Source organism: Cheilinus undulatus, linkage group 15, assembly GCF_018320785.1.
Source record: "Cheilinus undulatus linkage group 15, ASM1832078v1, whole genome shotgun sequence".
Classification (NCBI taxonomy): domain Eukaryota; kingdom Metazoa; phylum Chordata; class Actinopteri; order Labriformes; family Labridae; genus Cheilinus; species Cheilinus undulatus.
The window spans coordinates 48,273,818-48,297,478 of record NC_054879.1 but is presented as its reverse complement, the minus strand read 5'-3'; the positions used below and the strand labels follow the sequence as shown (position 1 = coordinate 48,297,478).

The 23,661-nt window shown below is 37.3% G+C and overlaps 1 protein-coding gene across 5 annotated transcripts; it reads left to right on the top strand.

Annotated features, from left to right (window-relative positions):
* Positions 1-339: 339 nt before the first annotated feature.
* On the top strand, positions 340-23,650 carry dnajb2 (DnaJ heat shock protein family (Hsp40) member B2). Of its 5 annotated transcripts, none has more exons than XM_041807055.1 (11): positions 346-726; positions 5,550-5,634; positions 7,479-7,588; positions 7,745-7,798; positions 9,930-10,037; positions 11,499-11,570; positions 12,247-12,367; positions 13,567-13,637; positions 18,198-18,470; positions 23,219-23,290; positions 23,445-23,650. In XM_041807055.1, the coding sequence occupies exons 2-10, from the start codon at positions 5,570-5,572 to the stop codon at positions 23,245-23,247; spliced, it is 903 nt and encodes a 300-aa protein (XP_041662989.1). In that variant the 5' UTR covers positions 346-726; positions 5,550-5,569; the 3' UTR covers positions 23,248-23,290; positions 23,445-23,650. The 5 variants fall into 5 exon arrangements, with proteins under 5 accessions (XP_041662986.1, XP_041662989.1, XP_041662990.1 ...); XM_041807054.1 differs by having other exon boundaries at positions 351-726; positions 11,496-11,570; XM_041807056.1 differs by lacking the exon at positions 7,745-7,798 and having other exon boundaries at positions 348-726; positions 11,496-11,570.
* Positions 23,651-23,661: the final 11 nt, after the last annotated feature.

Genomic DNA, 23,661 nt, shown 5'->3' with positions numbered 1-23,661 from the left:
TCAAAATTATGAGTGTAAATGCTGAAAGTATGAAATTAAAAGTTAAAATCCTACATTTGAGTCCTGATTGTGAGATGCTACATTGAAAATGTGAAATTAAAACACAAATTAGTTTCTTCTCCCACATTCCTGACTTCTTATCTAAATATTTTTACTCCTTATTTTTTCAGATTTTATGACTTAAAAAGAAATCTTAAATCATCAGGATAAGTTCACATTTTTATACTTGAGTTAAATCTGCAGACCTCAGACTGATGGGACAGTTGGAACGGAAATATCTGATCATCTAAGGGCCGGATTTAACTGTTCCAGGGGCCGGATTCGGCCCCCGGGCCTGGAGTTTGACACCTGTGCTCTATGTTATCACTGAGCAACAGGCTGGCGCTGAGACGGCTGGTCTCGTGACGTCACAGCGCTGGCATGTTCTAGACGCTCTGTTTTCCTCTCTGAGTCGGGAGTGACGTCGCGCGTGCAGCTAAACGGGACCACAGATACGGGACTACAGTCCGCTAGTTTCCCCGGCGGGGTCCGTTCATTAGACCGCAGAGGCGTAACGGTAGTCTGCGGACATACTGTACCAGGGCGGTGGAGAGGAAGGCTGAGGGAGGAGGGTGGCTGTGCGGCTGTCACGGAGAGAGGAGGGGGCGCATTCCTGGACCACCCCGGTCTGACTAATTCATCGCTGCTAGCCCAGCGGAACACCACCGACCGTACATTAGCGTCACGGTGAGTACAGTTTGGCTAGCTGGTAGAAGTTAGACTCGCCCCCGATGGTCATAGATGTGTAACTTTACCAGGATAGTTAACAGACAAACGCTGGCAACAGAAATATGAAATAAAGTCACCTAAAGGCCCACCTGTGTTCTCATGTCAGGTGAACGTGCGTGTGTTCAGTGGCTCTGATGCGCTGCTCTAAGTTGACGTAGGCCTGCGGTCATGTCAGCAGCAGCTGTCAGAGGCCATGACTCTAGAAATAACAGAGTAGTCACACCAGTGTGAGCACGGCTGCTCCTGAGGGGACGTAGGAAGTTAACTTCAGTCGTTTTCAGTCTGGAAGTCCCACCAGAACCTGAGCTACTGTGGACTAATGGGGTTAGCATGGTGGTTAGCATGACTAATGACTGTGTGACTGACCGTTAGGTCATGTTGCCATGCCAACGGCTACCATATTTAACTGGTGTCTAATACTGTACAGTGTTTATCAAATGTATCAGCCCACCCTAACCCTAACCCTAACCACAGTCAGGTTTCTGCCACAGCTGCCCTAAATTAACAGCATTGGTAATTACAGAAATCATTTTGATGTTTGTGCAACGGTTAATACACCAACATGTAGAAGCTCTCTAACCCAGATGATATTTTTAATGCTAAAATAGAATTATTATTGTTATCCATGAATTTTCAAAATGACTGATTTACAAAAAACTGAAAAAATAGTAAAGCACGTTAATATTTCTTGATTAATATGTCAATATATATAGTTATAATATAGTTATTTACTGTCATTCCTGAAGAGAAAAATGAGTTTTAGTGCTTGAATGTTATGCTTGATTCATTTCTGACTTGTCAGAGAAGCCCAGTGAGCCGACTCACATTTGGGTGAATTTAGTTTGAAATTCCTCATTCCTGTTCAACATGGTGAAACGTGGAGAGCTGACTGAAAATGAAAGAGTCCGCATTAAAGCACTTCATGATGCTGGATGGTCTCTGAGACAGATATGACAGCTGGTCTGATACATTTGTTAAGCTCTGTTCATTTGGGATGCACAATATTTTATTTTTGCCGATGTTTACCATCAATTTTAGCTGATACTGTTATTTAAATGTAGCTCATACCTAAAACATCAGTCCTTAAATGCACAATTTAAAGTTTGTGGATAAATGAATTCACAAATCCTCGTCCTGTAAACACACTTTAAAGTTTAAGGGATGATGATGAATAAAGAAAAAGTCTTCAGCTGACATAGGTCTGTTGGTCCATCCAACTCTACTAACTTCCTTCCTTCCTTTTTGTCTCCTCTTATTATTTTATTGTTCTTACATCTCTGGTCCTTAGGTCTCTTTTTTATGTAGCTGGGTTCCTGTGTTGCCTGGATTTGTCTAGGTTATTCTGAGTTTTTAGTTTTGTTTTTATACTTGGTCTTTAATTTTACTAATTTCATACTGTATTTCCACCTTGTCATGTCTTCAGGCTCTGTAATGGGTCCACTAGGATGATTCTGATGTTACTTTGCTGGCTTTATCTTTCATGGGTTCCCCTGTTGATGTGGTTTTGTCTTGTTATGTTCTTTGCTTGTGTTATGATGATGCTTTGTTTTATTTGTGTTTGTGCTTATAGTCAAAGCACTTTGCAAACCTCTGTTTTTAAAGGTGCTATACAAATAAAGTTATGATTATTATTATTATTAACTTATTTGTCTGTATGGCCTACATCTACAGCTGAGACAGGGAGACTTTTATAGCCAACACATTGGCTGTACAGGTCATCAGAAGTCACAAGTTCAGTACCGATATTTCACAGCTGATATCAGATTTCTGTAGACTACATATCAGCAGAAGTCTTCCTATCTGTGGATGTACTGATTTTATATGATGTATAGGAATAATATTTCACCAAATTTATAATGAACTGTTAAACCAAAGCTAACATCTGCTGGTACGTTATTAATGAATAAAATCTGTCATGACTGTTGAAAAACTCAAAACGGAGGACCAAAGTTGCAGATAAATCAAAGTGAAAATATAATTAACAAAAATCCAAGAAAAAAAACTTTAACAAAAACGACTTCAATCTACAAAAATAATCCAGGTAACGAAAGGTTTCTGAAAACACGAAGACTTGAGGAATAACACCAGCAGCAACTTCAAATGTCAGACGGCCAACAATGAACTGACAAAAGACAGGGAGAAACACAGAACCTAAATACACAGGTAGTGATTAGACAAGGAGAGACAGGTGAGGTAAACGAGACTCAGGTGAAACTAGTGAGGGCGATCACAGAGGAGGGAAACTGAGGCAGGAAGCAAAACTGGAGTTACACAAAGGAAGGCAACTCCAAAATGAAACAGGAAACATGGAACACTACACAAGGAGCACACAGACTCAAAGACAACTAAACAGTACACTAGAAGCTACAATAAGGAAACACTAAAAACACAGCAGGATACAAAGACAGCAAACTAACACCCAAAGGGAATACAAAGAACACAACTCAAGGAGAGAAACTCAGACACGGAGGTAAAAGGATTACAAAACCACTAGAACTACACATAGAAACACACCCTAGAAACACAAAGGCCACATAAAACACCTAATAACTAAACAAAATCAGGATCATGACAGTAAACTCAAACACAGGGAGGCACAAGGATTTACAAACACACTAGAACAATACAAAAAATGAAGAATAACTAAACACTGGAACACGATACTACATAAAGCACAAAATACAAAGAATAAACACAGAAAAACACTGGGGAACTCAAGAACATAGTAAATCAAAACCTGGACCATGACAAATCATAAAATTTCCATCACATTTTTAAGGAAGAGGATTAATGCCACCGAAAAAAATAATTGAGACACGTTTTTTTTTTTTTTCACTTATGAGGAAAAGGTCAGAATTTTGAGGTTAAAGTCAGAAAGAAACAAAGACCTCTTTCAGTCTGGAAAGGGTTAGAAAGACATTTCTGAGGCCACAGTGAGAGCCATTATCCACAAACGGAGAAAACTTCAAACAGTGGGGAACCTTCCCAAAATGCTTCTCCATCAGAATTCTGACTTTTGTTTTACACGTAAAAAAAATGGTGTGTTTCAAATTTTTGTCTTCAGTGGCCCTAATTGTCTTCCATACATAGTCAATTGAAAAGAAACCATGTTTTATGAATGGCTTAGAGCAGTGGTTTTCAAACCTTTTCTGCCCAAGGCACACCTAAGGTTGAATCCAAATTCTCAAGGCACACCATATCCATATCAGTACAAAATAGACTTTTTAAAAAATAACAGTCAAGGTGGCCCATAAGGGGGGAATAATGGGGAGAGGTTTGCTGGGGCCCAGCACACTGGAGGTGGCAAAAGTGGGCAAAAGGTGGCTGAAAGGTGGCAAAAATTGGTTAAAGTGATGAAAAAACATGGGAAAATTGGACAAAAAGTGGCAAGACAAAGTAAAAAACGGTTATCAACTGGCATAAGGGGCCAAAAAAATGGGTTAAAAGAGGCAAAACATGGTGGTAAAAATGGTTAAAAGTGATTTAAAAATGGGCAAAATTAGACAAAAAAGTGGCCAAACAAAAGCAAAGTGAGTGAAAATTAGCAGGAAGGTGTCAAATATGGGTTAAAAGTGTCAATAATGATAAAATAGGTTACAAGTGGCAGAAAAGTGGCAAAAAGGGTTAAAGTTGCTAAAAGGTGGTAAAAAGTGATGACAAAATTGGCAAAAAATATCCAAATAATAGCAACAGCAGGCAAAAACCTGCAAAAGGTAGCAAAAATTGGTAAAATGTGGCAAAAAGTTCCAAAAGACTTGCACCCCAAAAAAGCAGCAAACATGTTTTAAGTTGTCAAAATAAGTGGCAGAATGGGTAGAAAAATTGGTTAATTTGGTTAAAAGTAGCATGAATGAATAATTTTAACACCAATTTCTACTCAATAATAGCTGTAAAATGAGGTAACTTTTAGCCAGACACACACACACTGATATCATCAATAAATCATGACTGGGAGGGTCCATTACTGGGGTTTTTCAGGGGCCCAGCCAGATCCCCAAGGCACACCTTGACCTGCCTCGTGCCAAACCATTTGAGAACCACTGGCTTAGACTCAACATGCACCACATGGATTAGAGCGCCCTTCTTATGACTGGAGTAAAGTTTCCTAATGTGATTCTGAGCCTTTCACATGCATGCACTTCCTTTAACATGCTGGTCTTTTATAGATGTTAAGGATAAGTCCAGATAATATAACTGTTTGTTTAAAGATCAAATCAGAATGACAGTCAGACATTTAATAAGTAATAACTCGTGAATTAAACACATTTATCAGGCTGAAAGGTTTTAATAAGCCACTACCTTGTTGTCACTAACTCTTGGCCCTTTTAAGAAATAGCAGATCAATGCTCCACTCAGGGTCAGTGTTCATTAAATATCATTAAAATCATTTAGGATTAGCAGTAGTTAAAACATTCTTGCATGTGCAGCATGGCCGATCGGACAGTGAGGACGATGGTTTCAAGCTTTTGTGCCCAAGTGAAAAGACCAAACAGGCAAAATGAATAAAAAGCTATGTTTGTGATCAGTTAATTTATATTGAAGATATATTCATTCCATGAAGTTTCTTACTCCTGTTTCTGTGGTTTATTGTGCAGCTTTATAAAGACGTGTTTTCTTCATTACCTATCCCTCCAAATAATAATAATAATAATGAGGCTGGAGCTGTTGTTTTTTAAACCTTATTTGGATTTAAGATGCCAGAGAGTTCCAAACTCTTCATCAACATTAGTTTGATTACTGAAGAAAGTTTTTGTTCACTGTTTTTTCTGTTTTTCTTGCAGTGAAAGTGAGAGGAGGAACCATGGTGGATTACTATAACGTCCTGGGAGTTTCTAAAACTGCCACTCAGGAGGAAATCAAGAAGGCGTGAGTACTGTTTTTATAAAGATGAAGGTAGCTTAAATTATAGTCAATATATTATAGGAACTGTTGATTCCTGAATACATGTTCAGTGTTGTAAATATTATAATTATGTAAAAAAAAATTTAAAACTCGATTGTAGTAATTGGTAATACAAGGGGTAGGATTAAATAAGTTTTTTACTTCTGCCTACTCCTTTTTGAACATGTAAACGTGCAACAAATGCAAGATATTGTCAACAGTCTATCTTTTTTTGTTTGTGTATTTGCAAAAGCATGGGTGACTGTATTTGTTGGTGACAATCTCTGATTTTTTTTTTTTTTTTTACTTTTAAAATTATTATTATTATTATTATTATTATTATTATTATTATTATTATAGGTTATATTTCAGTTAGAATAAGATCAAGATTAGCAGAACATTAAGGTTGGCATCCATAGGTGACTGTTGAATCCCACAGAGAAGGTCTGCCTTCTCCTACAAAGCTACCAGAGCATGGAATAGGCTCACGGACAATATAAAAAATATATCAGATTACAGTAGCTTTTCATGCCCCGTTAAAGACTGGATACTTAGTAGCCAGTGCTGTCTGCACTGAGCCCAAGGGTGACTCTAGTCGGCAGAGGTTACCCATATGGACGTCATACATCAAATAGCAGGATTGTGATGTTAACTGCATTTAATTATGTAACATGAGTGTATAGGCACTTCAAACAAGGTAATGCCTGAATATAACGCTGCATCGAATGGACTTATTGCACTCATTGACTGTATTTTGATCATTGAGAAGTGTTGTATGTTTTTTATTCACTTTAGTATGTATTTTATAGTGAATGCCTACTATTTGACATCATGCGCAGCACCTGTATTTTACATACCTAACTCGGTTTAATAGCACTTTGTATATGTCTGTTTTTAATGTGAGGACTATGGATGGATAATTAGCATTACACTAAATCTGGTGCAACCATCAATTTTTTTAAATGACTAATGTAACTGCACACTGTCCTGTTAAAATAGATAAACTAAACTAAATTAACATACAGTCTTCTTAAATAATCAATTTAGTGTATCACAGAATATTTAGTTTCTTGGTGCCATGTTTCAATAGTTTTATCTACATTATATTTATTTTAATTCAGATTCTTTTTAGGTTTCACTCAGACAGCAGGACTCAGTGTGTTGTTACTTAAACTCTTTCTTAAAGACCCTGTAAAGTGAAAATAAATCTGTATTTAGGTTTGTTGTATGACAGATCACTGTTTTATGAACCTCCAGGTCAAATTTCAGTCAGATAAAACATCTCTAAGTTACTAAAATTAAACTTCAAAATCATGAAAAATGAGGCAGTAAAATCTGCTCCAGGATGGTGTGGGCGTGTCTGTTGAATGAGCTGAAGCCACGCCCACTGAAGAGAAATACGATCTTGTCTGACATGAACTGCTCTGTGATTTTAGATTGTAGCTTTAAAGGGGCGGAGTCATTCCTGACTGTGGGCTGGTGTCATCACCAGACCACATATTAGCCCCGCCCACATTAAACCCAGCCAGGAAAGATGTGAAAAACTTTCTAACAGTGTAAATCCAGAATTCAGTCACAGGTAGATGTCAGCATTTTCACATGTTTACAGAAACCAGATTCACACATTTCTAGAATGTGTGTACAAAAAGTTTGGTTTTCACTTTACAGGGTCTTTAAGCTCTTAAACTTACACCTAAAAACTGTTGAGCTTGTCTGACTTTCTGAGTCTCTCCATTGTTTGCAGTAATGGGAGTGACCCTAACCCAGCATGTCTGCATCTATTCATGTACGCACTTTCTAGTGAAGTTTTAGTTTGTGTTTGTGTTCAGGTACAGGAAACTAGCACTGAAATGGCATCCAGACAAAAACCCCGACAATAAGGAGGAAGCAGAAAAAAAGTTCAAAGAGCTGGCCGAGGCCTACGAAGTCTTATCAGACCGTAAGTCAGCACAGTGTCTTTATATTTATATTTTATATGTGTGTGATCGTGCTTGATTTAATTCTTGTTTATCAGAATGAAAGAAGAGACAGCCCTGTCTGTGAGCTTGTTTGTGCTTTTATTTAATCCCAAAACTGCTTTGCTCTTCTCTGACAGAAAGTAAGCGTAAAGAATACGACAGATTTGGAACAGACAGAATGAGACAAACAGGTAAATCATTCTGTATTCTACTCTGCTGACGGTCTCTACCAGTCTCCCTCTTTGCTTTTTCCCTCCTACTATCCTAAATGTTTGTCTCCCGTTTAAAGCTGCAGTAAGCCATTTGTTTTTACTGGCACAAAAAAACAACACAACCCGTCAGGGTCTAGTTATTGAAGCCATCTAATAGAATAACACACTGCTGCAACACCCCTTGGCGCTGCACTCTCACTTGAGGAAAACCAGACAGGGACGATGCCCCAGCCAATGAGGAGGCTAGTACTCTCTGCCAATCATGGCTCAGGTCAGAGGGAGTGTTCCTATCGACCGCTGTAGTCAGTGTTGTGCCTGAATGAGTTCAGTAAACGATTGTTCATGAACTTGGTAATATTTTGGGCGAATGTGAACTGAACCTACTGTATTTCTGCCTGATGAACTTTATTGTGAGCACGCTCATTCTGGCGTTTGTGAACGGCACTCTCTCATAGTTAACTTTGTTCAAGAGAGTGCCAGATGTCCATAGAGTCTTCCAGGCGAAAACCCAGCTAAAACACACTGTAAACGGGCCTTAATATGGAGGAGGGGATAACACCCAATCTGGCAACACCAGCCACCAGAGTCGCACCGCGAAGCATGGAGGCAAAAACAAATGAAGGCAGCAGCGCTATCTCAGACTCTGCCTCCATGATTAATACGGCATCTTCGTATGATTACTTAAAAGAATTTTATGAAAGGTCAGTGATGATCAGGTGGGAAAAATCTTACCTTTTTGTGTAAACTCTAGCTGGGTTTCCATTACAGTTTTTCGCAAAATAAAAGCGATATTTCTTAAATTTTGATTAAGTACAATTGTGCTTTGAATGCGTTTCCATTGAAGGGAGTTTTGGGCGTAGGCCTTGCAATTCTCGTAAAATCTCATCTTGTGTGAATCCGCTGCAGGGAAGGTTGACGCTCAGAACCTGTTGTGTGTTGGTACGGTTTTGGTTACATCTACAGCGGTTGCCTTGATAATTTTGAACAAAAGATGAAGGCAACGGATGATGGTTCAGAGGTAAAGTCCGAATGTATGGCAAAAGCCATGTATAAGGGTAGAAGTATGATGCTAAGAAGTCTCTTCTTCTGTCTACACGTACAGCGCCATGTTGTCTCAGAGTGACTGGTCATGTGACATCGTAGGTCACGTCCCGTGACTTGTAAATGCGGAAAAAGTGTTTCCATTAAACTTTTGCGCTGTATTTCTATATCAAAACGCCTGCGCCTTTTAGCGATATTTTAGGTTTTTTTCAAAATTCGAAATTCAGGTGTTTCCATTACCAGTTTTTTACGTGCTATTTTGATTTTGCGCATTTCCAAGTGTAATGGAAACCCAACTTCTGCCGCCGGGTTTCAAGAAGCATCTCCGTACATTAACAACATCAACAGCAAACCTGAAACGGCACATTGAACTAAAGCACCTGGCTAGCCTTTCAAGGTATGTGCAAGTGAATAAATGGGTGCAAGTGTGGACTGAATGGGTGGCAACAATGGGGAAATGCCAGTATTCTAAGGGTAATAGCTCGCAGCAGCATATTGGAAAAGAAGAACTATGAACTGGTTCATTTTTGGAAATGTGAATTTAGTTCAACATTTTGAATTATGAACTATGAACTGAACTTGTTCATTTTAAAATTTGTGAACTGAACTTTGAAATAGTTCATGTAGAAATTGAACTTTCCCAACACTGGCTGTAGTAGGTGCGCTTCTGCCTCTCAGCTCAGTGAGAAGTTGATACAATGGCGGAGTTACGGTGGTGTTCGGTCCTGGGTAGAATCTGTTCATGCTGAGGAGAAGTGTTTTCTTACCCGTGATTCGGCTGTTGATTTCAGTGGAAAAGCGGAGCAAAATCACTCCACGAGAGCTTTGCCACCGTCAGTATTCGATTCAAGGGACATGCACATTACCGAGGAGGTACGTGAGAAGAGGGGCGGCGCTACGGAGCTCAAACAGGGAGAAGAACAGGAAGGGGCGGGGAGAGTAGAGTTGATTCTACACGGCTCTCACTGAATGTGGACCTGAATATGTTCTCCTTCATCTACCTTTACCCCACCTCTTCTCTGCTCTGGTTTCTCTACGCCATCCTAATCCTGAAAACTTTATTGTGCAGGTTCCTCCGGCTCAGACTTTGCTCCAGGATTCAACTTCACATTCCGCAACCCAGACGACGTGTTCAGAGAGTTTTTCGCTGGGCAGGACCCCTTTGCCAGCTTTTTTGGTGAGTCAGACATTTACTGTCCATCAGTTACTGTCTAAATAACGATGACATTATAAACATCTGCTGTAGAAGTGGGAGAAAAAGGTGGTTCTTAGATGCATCATGATGTTGAGGTGGGAGATTCTGAATCAATTTATAAATGTCCAATAATCAATTATCAGTTATTATTTAAATATTTAATACTGTGGAATAGCAGGAACCAAAAGGTTGAACTCTGACACGCAGCACGTAACAGCAAGATTTAGATTACCAGTTGTTCATCTGTGAAAAAGGGCATTTTATGTTTATTAATTCAGAAATGTTCAAAGGAAAGGATGCTGTTCAGTGCTAATGTAACTTTTTAGTTTACACACATCTCCCATCAGAGGATACTGGACATTTAATTTATAATTTTTCTAAACTCAAATGTAATGTTTTTATTATATTATGTCACAGTGAGAACAACAGAGGTGTAAAAAAACCAAGTGCATCAAAATGCATCAATAATGGATCAAGAATCGAATCATAGTTCAATGAATTGTAATCGAATTGATTCATGAGGTGCCTAAAGATCCGAACCTCTAAGGAACATTAACCCTTTATGACCCACCATTGAAGGCATAAACAAAGATAAAATGAAAGTGTGCTCAATTTGCAAAAAGACAGCATGTTTATAAAAACTAAACTATTTACAACAGTGCAATCAAATCTCTTAAGTATGCCGGATACTTTAGAGCATGGATGTGTTTGCAGAAGAGCATGCTGAAACTAAAAACAGTGCAACTCGTGACCTGCAAGAAAACAAAACCATAGGATTCGTGCAGACAAAACGCCATCAAACATCATCACATAAACTAGGAAGTGCTGTGAAAGGCAGCAGTCCAGGTTATATTATAGTTTATTGTTTTTGATGTGTGTGCTTTTTACTACATTTCTGCAAAAGAAGGAAAGATATTTCTGCAAGGACACAGAACTCTGGGACACACTGAATGTGTGATATCTTAGTGTTACTCCTCTGGTTTTATATGCAAAGAAAAATATTGCTCTGTCTCATTTAGTTGCAATTCTATCCGCCGTTAAAAAAAGGAATGCATTGGGAGTGCTGGCGCTACCATAGGTCTTTATCTTTGATAGACAGTGTTTTCCTATGTAGTACTTTAAGTTATATATATATATATATATATATATATATATATATATATATATATATATATATATATATATATATATATTTATTTATTTATTTTTTTTTTTTAAATGAAAACAGGACTGACCACAGTCTATTTTATTTGTTTGCAAATCATCAAAACTTTCTCTGACTTTAGTCTGCTTAATAGGAAAATTCAGTTCAACAAGCTTTTTGGCATGAAAACATCCATTTGAATTGTTACAAATTTAAATAACAGAAAAAGATGAAGTATTAAAAAGTTTTAGGCTCATCTGTTCTTTAACGGCATCATTTCTCTTTGTCTCATCCAGAAGACTTCTCATCCTTTGGAGGCTCGTCATCTCGCCTCGGCCCCAGTCGGTTCTTCTCCTTTCCTTCAGCAGGAGGTAAAATAAAATACACCTTATCATTCTGCATAGAATTAATTCTAAGTAGACAAACTGAGATACCATAGTAAGGACAATGTGGAAAGCACTAATAATCCAGTGTAGCAGCATGCTCTTAAAGCATGCAACATGAACGTTAAAGACAAATCAGCTTTTCACAGCTGTTATGTGATAATTTAAAGGGATGTGATGCACCATTTTTACCGTAGTGCCCAGTGTCTGTTTTCCTTTCTGGTGCTTAGATTGAAAGAGAAACTGTGATCTTCTATGCACTGGGAGTGTCCTGCAGGACATTTGCTTGGCTTTCTTTCACTTTCCTTACTGAACATCAATACAAAACAACAAACTTTAATTTCCTCACAGTCAAAATAAAAGTTCCAGATAGATTCTGATTAAACTGAAATTAACAGAGCAGAGAATCAATACCTAATGGAAACTGATGCTGAATGATGTGGAGCAATATCTGACACTTATCTGTTATTAGGGCTTGCTGTGCCATGATAACTATAGTGTAATACTTAAAAATAAAAAATACATTACTCAAATTAAAATGTTAAATTACCCCTGCAGTTTCAGAAGTGATGAGCTCCATTGGTTGTGAATGTGAAACTGTTAATATAATTGCACTGTAACTGAAGTTAACGTGTCTTTCTCTTCCTGATCATCTCTTCTTCAGTTGATTTTACCTCCTTCTCCTCTTCCATGGGTGGGCTTGAAGGGATGAACAGCATGGGCAACGTCAAATCTGTATCTACCTCCACTCGCATTATAAATGGCAAAGTCACCACCACAAAGAAGTACGTAACGCTGCCTTCATATAAAGTTAGTCAGCCTGGAAGTATAGAGTATAAAATAATGATTTTTTATTGGCCTGGACTGTGCCAAACCCCATGGAGCTGATGGAGAGCAGGTTCAGATGTTTACCTGGCATAAGAGCAGCAGGTTCACACACGTGTGGGGAAATGTCTTAAAAATTAGAAATGTTAAATGTAGATAATGATGTTAAAACAGTTACTGCTGTACTGGTGTATTTCTAACACTAACTGCAGTGTTTTACTGTTATTTTGATTGTGAGTTAATATCAAATCCTAACCTCAGAAAATGTTGAACAGATCCATTTGTTGTATTTTCATATTTTCATTTTAACCCTTTAACTCCTGAGCCTCTGGACACGTTCTTATTTTAACTATAAATGGCACAGAAAGTGTCTTGTAAGTGCTTTTGCCCATTATTCCAGAGTACTTTAATATCTGGCAGTTGTGTACAATGTACTGCATGTTTAAAAAGTGTTTTTATTAAACTGTTTGAATTAAAACTGAGTTTCTGGGCTCTTTCCTTATTTTAACCATAAAAGGCCCAGAAAATGTCCTGTGAGTACGTGCTTTTGCCCATTTTTCCACAATACTTAGAACTTTTAATATATGGCAGTTATTTACATTTTACTGCATGTTAAGTGTTTTAACAGTTTAAAATGAAGAAACAAAAAAAACAGGGGAACTTTATGCTAGAATCTTAGTGGGAAAAGGGGAAATTACAGAAAAAAAACGCATGCTGGCTGTAAAGCACAGTTTCTTAGCTTTCAGAAACTGTTTGAATTTTTCTGATAGCACAAACAGTCATGCAATTATGGTCATGTAAAGTGTGCTTCAACAGCGCGTTGTCGACGCTCTAGGAGTAAAAGGGTTACAGACTCTCCAAAATTCCCACTTTTTAATGGAATGAAAAAAAATCTGGATTTTTAAATAATTTAAAGTTGAGTGGTGATATTAAGCATCTTTTGACACTGTTAAAACAGGTCACTGACAGATGTAAAGGTGACCAATAGCACTGATGTATGAAGAAGAATCAAAACCATCAGAGATATGAGGTTTCAGCCCAACACCAGAAAACCTTGTTTTGAATTATTTTCTAATTTTGTTTTTTCTATCTTTAACAAACATGTTTTTAACATATTTTCTGTATTTTCTCACCCACTGTCTTGTCTATTTGCCTGCAGGACGAAGCAGGACGGACAGGAGAGAGTAGAGATTGAAGAAGATGGGGTGTTGAAGAAAGTCCTAATCAATGGTAAAAAAAAAAACACATCCCAGTTGAAAATGTGGGGGAAATAAAGTTTTTAGATTATTTTTTTTATCCTTCTACTTTCTCCAGTCTAATCTTGTCGGCTGTCACAGTCGACTGTGAAGCTGTTGTCACACAGATATCATAACATGCTCTTTTAATGTTGGACAGCTGACACTGGAATAGATTTTCAGTCAGATATTTCCACAGGCTGTAACAATTCCAGCAGGAAGATAAAACATCATAAGAAAATGAAAATAGATACCATACTTTTTACACAGCTCACCTAACTAAAAACAAACACTCGAAGCCTGATGCATGGAATTAGTCTGTGGCTCAATATGTTGAACAGGATAGAGCCCCATCAGGACCAGAGCCAGAGCCAGACTGGTCTTACTGGGGGGCCAAAATGAGCACTGACTTTGTGACTTCAAAACTGCATTCATACAAAAAAGAATGGCATTTATTTATTTATTTATTTATTTATTTTATTTGAAAGGGACAGTGCACATTAATGAACAAACGTATGAAGTACATACTGTAAATGCACCAGAGTTAGCAAAAATGCTAATTTTCATCTGTTGTCCCTTGGCAGGTTACAAAATTAAAAAAAACATTAAATTCATAAAATTAAACAAATACAAATATTAATTCATAAAGCCTACATTTCATGAATATCATACAATCAATCAATCAAATTACAAAGTGCTAGAGTTAAAGTGCTAGAGTTTGAATACTGGAGTAAACATTTATCGGTTAAAGTGCATATTGCCAATGTATGAATTATTTGCATAAATACAGAAAATCAGTACCAATAATCAACATCAGTTTCAGTTGTTTTCATTGACAAAATCTCAACATAATAGACTCAAAAACACTTTTTCTAATAAAAGATGTATAAACTATCCATTATTACAGCTCTGTATTAGGGCCACTCTAGGAAAAAAAAGACAACAACAACAATAATAATAATAATATTAACAATAATAATGATAACAATGATAATAAGAACAACAACAACAATATTGGTAATAATATAACAATTATGATGATAATAATAATAATAATAATAATAATGATAACAATGATAATAATAACAATGATAATAATAATGATAATACTAATGATAACAGTGATAATAAATAACAATAATGATGATAATAATAATAATGATAATAGTAATGATAATAACAATAGTTATAATAATGATAGCAATGATAATTAGAATAATTAAAATAATAATAATGATATAAAGATCTGTTTGTGTTTAGAAAAAAACTCAAAAATCTAAACTCATTAATTTATAATAAAAAAGCCATAAATGTTCTTAAACTTAAATGTTGAATTTTTGAGATTATAAAGTAGAAAATCCAATCACTGTTTTTTGTTTGGTTTCTTGTAAATTTTTATGCTTTACACTTTTGTAGATTTACAATTTTTAAAACTTTACATTTTAGAGTTTCTAGCATAAAAATTTGGTTCTCGTAAATTTGGAAATGTCAAGTTTTTTCCTGTTAATTTCCAAGTTTTCAAACTCTGAACTGAGTTTGATTTCTTCTTCTTTCTTTTCCCCCTTAAAATGTTGGCTTTTTTGCACAAAATAAACAGATTTTGTTAAAATATATTGACCCTAATATATTACCTTTTTTTATTCATGGTTTAAAAAAATATATATATTTTTTTCTTCTTCATTTAGTTTGTTGAAGACTTGTAAAAAAGATGCATGTCTATCACAGGGAAATTTGAAAGGCCAGCAAAGACTGCTAGCCACTGCCCTGTCAGTGAGGCAGCTCTGCCCCTGGAGCTGATTTCAGCTGAGTCACCTCTGAAAGACAGTTCATTGTTTGGGACTTCAGGGTGGCCTTTCAGATTTTCTTACCAGGCCGAGAGCTCATCTCAATGCAGCAGGAAGGGGAGATGCTAACATCTCCACAATTAGATGCAAAACAGGGCTGGGCAATAATTACAAATTAGATTAAATTGCAATCTGGCCTGCTGCAAATTTCAAATCGCAAAAGTTGCAATATTTCTTTAGCTAGAGATGCGTCAAAATACCAGTTTAATAAATCCATTTTTTGCAGTGGCAGAGTTTTTATGCACATTATGCAAACATTCAAGTGTCAATGTTTTTATAATTGTTTACAAAAATCCTCCTTTTTGTGTTTTATGTTTGTTTTTCTCAATCAAAATGAGGGAAATGAAAATGATAATGTTCTTAAACAAAGCAAATGACATCACATTTGCAATACGAGCAAAAATAGTGAGCTCTTTCTAAATAAAACTGATGAAGCCTAGCTGGTAGCCAGCCTCACCTCCTCCACCCCAGCTGCCTCCTTTATAGCTTAAAGCTTGTTGTTCCCTCATCTTCAGATTCATGCTGCTGTGGATTAATGCTTTGGAAATAGTTTCATTGTTGTCAATACACATGCAATATTTATGCAATTATATATTGCTTGAATTTCTCAAAAAATACATTCATAAGATTAACCCAAGAAAAATCAAACATTAAATCGCAATCGCAACGGCTAACTTTAGAGTGACTTTTACTTTTACTGGAGCACGTTATTGTTGTACTTTTTCTACCTCTGTTGACTACACAGTAGCACACAGGGATAGTTATTCCACCTCACATCCCAAACAGCTGATGTCTGCTTGTATTCTTTTGGTCTTTTTCCCAGTGGATTGTTGTTATTTCTGATGAGACACATTTTTCACCATGAGTGAAGTTATCCACTGAGTTAGAGTTCCCTCGTGTGACTTTAGTGCTCTGAAGGGATGCATACTCTTCATCAGTATGCATTCCCTTGCTTTGACGTTGCCTCTGCTTTGGTGTAGATAAAGAAGACTCACCTTCCCAAAGATTTTCCTGAGTTTCAGAAGCTCTGCTGTACTGTAAAAGTATTTCTTTCAGAGGGTGGCTTAACTTAATGTAGAATGGACCCTGCAGAAACATTTAAAGTGTGAAATTTAACTACATATGTCTTTTAACACTGTTAATTTAGCTGTGTATTGTATTTTATTATAAAGGTGTGGCTTCCCCTGAAAGACATGTTTGGAGATTCTCTGAAAGATCCTATTTTACCGTACAACTCTTCAGTAGTCACAAAGTATGTAAAGTAAATTTATACCAGGGGTCATCAAGTCATTTGCAGAAGGGCCAAATTTAGTCTCGGTAGAAACTCTGGGGCCGGACTTTCAAATAAACAAAAATGAGATCAATATTTTGCTTTGATTAAAATATTATTGTGCAGCAGGCAACAAGAAGACAGGCCTGCCCACAGAAATGGCATGGGCCCTCCCCACTCCAGTATTCACTCATTTTTGACACTTTTAACCCCTTTTTGATACTTTTTGCCTCATTAACCAATTTTGGACTTTCTTTTAGCTTTTTGAACCACTTTTCCTGCATGTTTTATCCACTTTGTGTCACTCTTTTATCAATATTTGCCACTTCTCTTCATTTTTGCCAGTTTTTTTACCTTTTTTTCAACTTTCCTCCCATTTTGCCACTATTTAACCCCTTTTTTGCAACTTTCTTGCTAATTATTGCCCCTATGTGCCTCTCTATAACACTTTACACTACTTTTCTATTTTTGCCCTTTTTGATAGTTTAACCCAGTTTTTGCCTTTCTTTAACCCATTTAAACCACTTTTCTTGCATTTTTTATCCCTTTGTGCTACTCTTTCATCCATTTTTGCCACTTTTCTTATATTTTTGCCACTTTTTAACACATTTTTTAAACTTCTTTTCCCGCTTTTACCATTTTTTGCATCATTTTCAACCTCTTTTCACTACTTTTCCTGTCAATTTTTGTTCCTTTGTGCCACTCTACAACCCATTTTGCCACTTATCACCCATTTTTGCCACTGTGTAACCCTTTCTCACCTCTTTATCTGTCCATTTTTGCAACATTTCTCCCAACTTTAACCCTATTTTATTTTTTCAACTTATAATAGCTGGCAAGTACATTTCTATAAAGAACAATCAAATGTTATTCTAAAAATTTTTCAATATCAAAAATTTTGAGGTTGATTTAGCAAGGCGACAACGTCTCGTTTTCCTCCTTTTATGAATTTAATGATCTTCTGGGGGCCGGACAGAGAGCTTCGGGGGGCCTGATATGGCCCCCGGGCCGCCAGTTGATGATCAGTACTTTAGATTAAATACTTTTTTCTACGTAGAAAACAGGAGGATGGGAGCTACATGGGGTCAAAAGTATCAAAACTTTGTAACCAGGATGTTCTTCAGGATAAGAGGGCAAGGATAAAAGTAGAACAAGGACTTGGCACTCTGATGTCATTTAAAATCCATTATTTAACAGGGATATCTATGCGTCTCAACTCCAACAAGTCTTCATCAGGACTTTTACTCGAGTGTAATAATCGTGTACTTTTTCCTCCTAAACTTATGGAATATAGTCTTCTTGACTGAATGTATGCTAGAGTTTCATTTCCCAACTCTGCTCACTGCCCCTCCACATTATTGAGAAGACATGACATCAAATAAATTTATCACATTTCTTGTACACAGTATGATTTAGTTGTGTGTCTGTGCCATTTTTTTAGGTGTGGAGGATGAAATGGCCCTGGCCCTGGAGCTTAGCCGGCGAGAAGGACAGCCCGGTCAATCGCCTCAGAAGCCCAAAATCCCAAACAGATCATCCGCTGACTCACACACCGCGTCAACACGTCGCTCTTTCAGCTCCGCGCCCTTCTACAACTACGGGGTTGAGACGGGCAGCGATGATGACGACGACGAAGACCTGCAGATGGCTCTGGCGTACAGCCTGTCAGAAATGGAAGCCGAGCAGAGAGCAGCCGTTTCCAACATCATAAAAGGTGCTGTGCGTGCTGGCAAAGCCAAGGCTGCAAAAGGTGGTGGCAATCACACACATGTGGTGGTTAATAGCACCAGTGTAAATGTGGATGGTACTGAGCACACGGTTTCAGGGGTGATCGATGAGAATGGGCAGTTTAAAATGAGCTCAGAGTCTGAAAAGGAAACTAGGGAATCAGATTCTTCCACTGAGTCTACCACAACAGCCAGCAGCACAGCGCAGAGCCCCAACCCTGAGCAGGAGCCTGAGCGGGCCAAAAAGAGCAGTGATGAGGCGGTGAAAAAGAAGAATAAGTGTGGATGTGCTGTTTGTTAATTCAGTTCGTGTGCCTTAACCTTTACTACAGTTTACCTCAGTGTTGTGCCTCCATGCAGTCGTTTCCACCAGAGGAGAAAATGGGTTGTCTTTGGCCGTTTCTAGTGTTTTGCGGTGACTTTATGATCAACCCAGATGTATTCATGTTTGCCAATCTTTCTTTTTTTATCTACTTCGCCAAAAGATCTCTCTGATGAAAGTAAGTTGAGAGAGCATCATTTTTTATCGCCACAGCTAAAAGTTGGAATCAGTATTAGTAATAAGCAATGGTGTGGAACTTTGATGTGGTGAAGAAAGAAGTGATAGAAAGAGCAGAGTGTGGTGGACAGAATAGTTGGTATTCCCCAATTAAAGAAAGAAAACCCTACAGTGGTCACTAAAATGACTTCAAACTGACAGAAGGAATGAATGAATAAAAACAATGACAGTGTACTAATTTAAATCAGACATTGATTTTGAATTATAGTTCAACAGAATCATTGAAAATAATCTAATGAAGCTGGCTTGGACTAAAATAACTTTATTTTTCATTGAGAACCTTTTGAGACAATCCAGTGATTTCTATAACTGGTAAATAATGACAAAAATCAGGGGTTTTCAAAGTGTGGAAGAGTGAGCCTCCCCTAAGGAGAAATTATTCATTCGGTGGACCCCCACCCACAAAAATGATTCAAATTGAAAAAAAAAATTAACAACGTTTCAAACGTTTATGTCTAATCTTTAAACATTTTTAACATTAATATATTTTTTGGTTTGCAAATGTCCTTAAACATCTGCCTTTCCCTCTTATTCAGTTATAATGCCATTAAATACCCTTTTTCCTTTTTCTTTTTTTTTTTTTGACAATTTTAAATCTTCTTTTTGCTTCATTTTCCCCATTTTTTCCTATTTTCTCCCATTTGTTGCCCCTTTTTTTTTTTTTTTTTTTTTTTTTTTTTTTTTTTTTTTTACAATTTTTGCCACTTTTTGCCACTTTTTGCCCATTTAAACTACCCTTTGCCATTACATACCACTTGTTCCCTCTTTTTTGCCCATTTTTGCCACTCTTGACTTCTTTTTTCCCATTTAAGTCACTTTCCACTTTTTTTTTAATCACTTCTCACCCATTTCTGCTACTTTCTGACCATTTTTCCACTTTTTCTCCACATTTTCACCCAGTTTTTGCTGCTTTTTGACCATTTTTACCACCTTTAACCTAGTTTTATTACTACTTCCAGCTGTTTTTGCCACTTTTCATCTCTTAGATTGCGGCTCTTGCAAAGGTATTTTTCAGCAATTTGGCTCTTTGGTTGAGTAACACTGCTCTATAGCACAGTCCCTATAGTAACTATAAGTTTATCCATTTAGCTCCATGCACAGCAGAGGTTAGCAAAGCAAGTCACCTTTTTTTCTGGTTTATGGTTCCAGGCCTCCCCTGAGGCTCTGTGGCGCCCCCCCCAGGGGAGGCCCGCCTCACACTTTGAAAACCACTGCATAAAATAATAAAATTAACACTTTGAATTGAGCTGTCTTCTGATCTAAAATCTTAAAAAATAATTAATTATACTTATTATAATTATACTTAATCAGCTTCAGTCTGATTGATATTGCAATGATTACATATTACAAAAATACATTTTATGACAATTATAAAAACGGGGTTAACTGTTTCTGCAGCTGTCCCAGGTATTTTGGCCGTCTCCTGGAGATCAGACTGCTCCAGCTGTCTCAGGTTTGAAGGGTTCCTTTTCCAGACTGCATGCTTCAGTCACCATTGTGGGGTTTTTCTTTCTTTAATAGAAGGGTACAACTATTTTGTCCATGTGTGTTGACAGATTTACTCTTTGTTTTTGGATGTGTAAAGGTCACTCAGACCCTGCCATGGAAGTTTCTGGAACTGAACTATGGCTAAAGCAATGTATAGACAGTGCACCTCACTCTGTTCTCTATCAAACAATAGATTAGGTCACAGAACTTTCTCAGTTGAGTTTCATCATGAAAACAAATAGTTTGATCAACGCTGAAATATGTTTACTGTTCAATAAAACTACTTTAAGGAAAATCCAAAAAGAACAAATACTTTGCAAATGCATCTGCCATGTTAAAAGCGGCCTTCCCTTCCAATCAGAAATGTTTGTGTGCCATAAAATGCTCATAAATCTCCTAGCCTTAACGCACTTTAACTAGAATATTAAAAGATGGTGAATCGTCTCTGCCGATAGAAAGCGACGTCCCATGTAAGACGTGGAATATATGAAGAATTTTAACAGATTGTAATCCCTAGTTACAAACTTTTATGACTAAGTGATTTTATACTTTGATATGTATTTTCTTTACTTTTATTGAAACGGTACAAAGCTAGTGTCAGATGTGTCTCAGTCAGAGAAAATTGATCTTAATCAAAGATTTAGTAAAACCAGCCTTTTCCGTCTGCACCAGCGTTACAGTGCAACTTCACTTATTAGAAGAAAAGAGCAGATATGAGGACTGGGAGTGTAGGGGTGCAATGGGAGACTCTGCAGCTGCATTTGCTCACATCAACGCTTCCATCTGCTCCTCTGTTAAACAACAATAATGTACATATTTCATGCTGAGTGCCAACATGTTGCTGTATTTCATAATTATGATATGACCATCCAAGATATCAACGTTATTGGATAGTAAAAATGTTTTTCATTCATGCCCTATGCAAACGTAATTCACTCGGTTTGGCTCATTGTAATGGGACCCTGCTGAGCGCTCTAAATTTTAGGGGCTTACAGCCCAGCTGTGGAGGAGGAGGGAGAATATGGTTGAGGAAATCTGTGCTGTGAAAAACAAATTGTCACTTATTTGAATGATTGTATACAGGAAAGCAAATCTATGAATCTGTAAAACATGGGGCGCATGAGAAAGATATGACACACTACACACTCATTCATTATTGGATACTAATAAATGTTTACAGTCAAACTTGTTTTTGTGAAATAAGCTGCAAAGTAATCTAAGCTGCTGCTGGTTAAAAAAAATACCAGTAACATGTAAAACAATCATTTTTAATAACAAGCCTTATACTTAGAGTTTTTTACAGGCAGTGTGAGATTTTCTCCCAGTTTTTTAACACCGCTTATAAAGCACAATAAATGTGTTGTCATTTTGTATTTTCATGAATGCCTCATTTATTTCTCACTGCTTAAACTTAAACACAAGATTTTATTCCATGGCCAAATGACAGCACAGCTATGAGAAGGTGTTAGAGAATCTGTCCCCTCTGCATCAGTTCTCCTCTCTGCTGTGTATTTAGAGCAGGGGTTCTCAATGTTGGGGTCGGGACGACGCTAAGATGGGGTCTCCAGATGCCTTAAAAACCTTAGAACCTTTTTTAAATTACACTGTTGCCCCTTTACACCAATTTTGCCAAATTTTAACACATTTTTGCTGCTTAAAACCATTTTTTCTCAACCTTTACACCTTTTCACCACTTTTTTCAGCCTGTTTTTGCCACTTCTAAACCAAATCTTGCCACTCTCAGCCTGTTGTTGGTTCTGTTGTCCCATTATTGCCACTATTAACCCCTTCTTTACCACTTTTTATGCCACATTTCATAATTTGATATGCACATTTTTGTCAGTTAACCCATTTCTTTCAATTTCTGCCTCAAGTAACCCTTTTTTGACAGTATATATAAATTTTTTTTATCCCATTTCCACCTATTTTTGGCACCATTTCAGCCACTTTTTAATCCCCTCCTACCACTTAATATGTCTGTTTTTGCCACTTTTACCCATTTTTGCCATTTTTATCTCATTTTTGGCGCTTGTAACCCATTTCTGCTCTTTCAATGTCCAATTTCACCACCCATACCATTATTTTTTTTGCCATTATAAACCCATTTTAGCTATTTTTAACGGATTTTAATTGTTTACAACCAAAGGATTTACATTTTTAAGACAGCTACCTACTACACAAATGACTGAAAAAGATATTTATTTGATTGATAAGTATGTGCCACAGCTTAACTTTATAATGGACCAGGATTTTGCTGGACCCCCAGTTTGGCTGGGCCCCAGAAAGTTCTCCCATTTTCCCGCCTCATGGACGGCCTTGTCTCCATATGACTGTTCTAAAATGTTCATGGCTGTGTTCAACCACCTCCAGGTCCAGTGGGGGTCCCGGTCTCTGGCACCTTTATTTTGGGGGCCGCTGGCTGAAAAGGTTGAGAACCCCTGATTTAGAGGGAAGTGAAGGCAGGTGTTTACTCTAATGAATGTATGTACCAGCCTCTGTTATCTGTATTTCACTACATGTCGTTTTCAGATTGTTTGAAGGGAACATTAACAAATAAAGATTGAGACAAATAGCTGAGCTGTTGGCTTTTTTCACAGAATACAGCAGCTATACTCCATTCCCCTTTAACTTTATGCACAATCTGATTTTCAAAATTATAAATCTTACATTTCCTGCTTCCTGTTTCAGACTCAGACTTCGAGGCCTTCACAAGCTAACCTGATTGGCTCGTGCTGCTCTGTGCCATAGTCCTGGCCTGAGGTAAAGACAGAGTGTGACCTGAAACACTTGATCTTTTTTTAGTCATACCTCCTGCCTCTTTAGCCCCCTTAGATCAGACTAGACATGTTTGAATAGAAGTGAAACTGATAGATGCCTGCAGTACTAACATGTTGCTGTACATTCTTTCCTACAGGGCAAAGGTCACTTCTACATGATGCACTTGTCTCTTTCTGCCCTACATGGCTTCTTCTGACTGAATGACACTTTAGAAATATTCAGAAGCAAACTGATTATTTTCTGTGTATGTGTGTTAGTGTGTCTTAACTAAGTATGGAGCAAAACTGGAATTTACATTTTGCCTGCACATTAAAAGAAACGAATAAAGTAAATGAAAAATGATTTAAAATTCA

Excerpts from the sequence above, each read along its gene's own strand:
- dnajb2 (XM_041807052.1), top strand. The coding sequence starts at position 5,570 with ATGGTGGATTACTATAACGTCCTGGGAGTTTCTAAAACTGCCACTCAG. Across the intron at positions 7,589-7,744 it reads CTACGAAGTCTTATCAGACC|AAAGTAAGCGTAAAGAATAC; the intron begins GTAAGTCAGCAC and ends CTTCTCTGACAG. Across the intron at positions 12,368-13,566 it reads AAAGTCACCACCACAAAGAA|GACGAAGCAGGACGGACAGG; the intron begins GTACGTAACGCT and ends ATTTGCCTGCAG.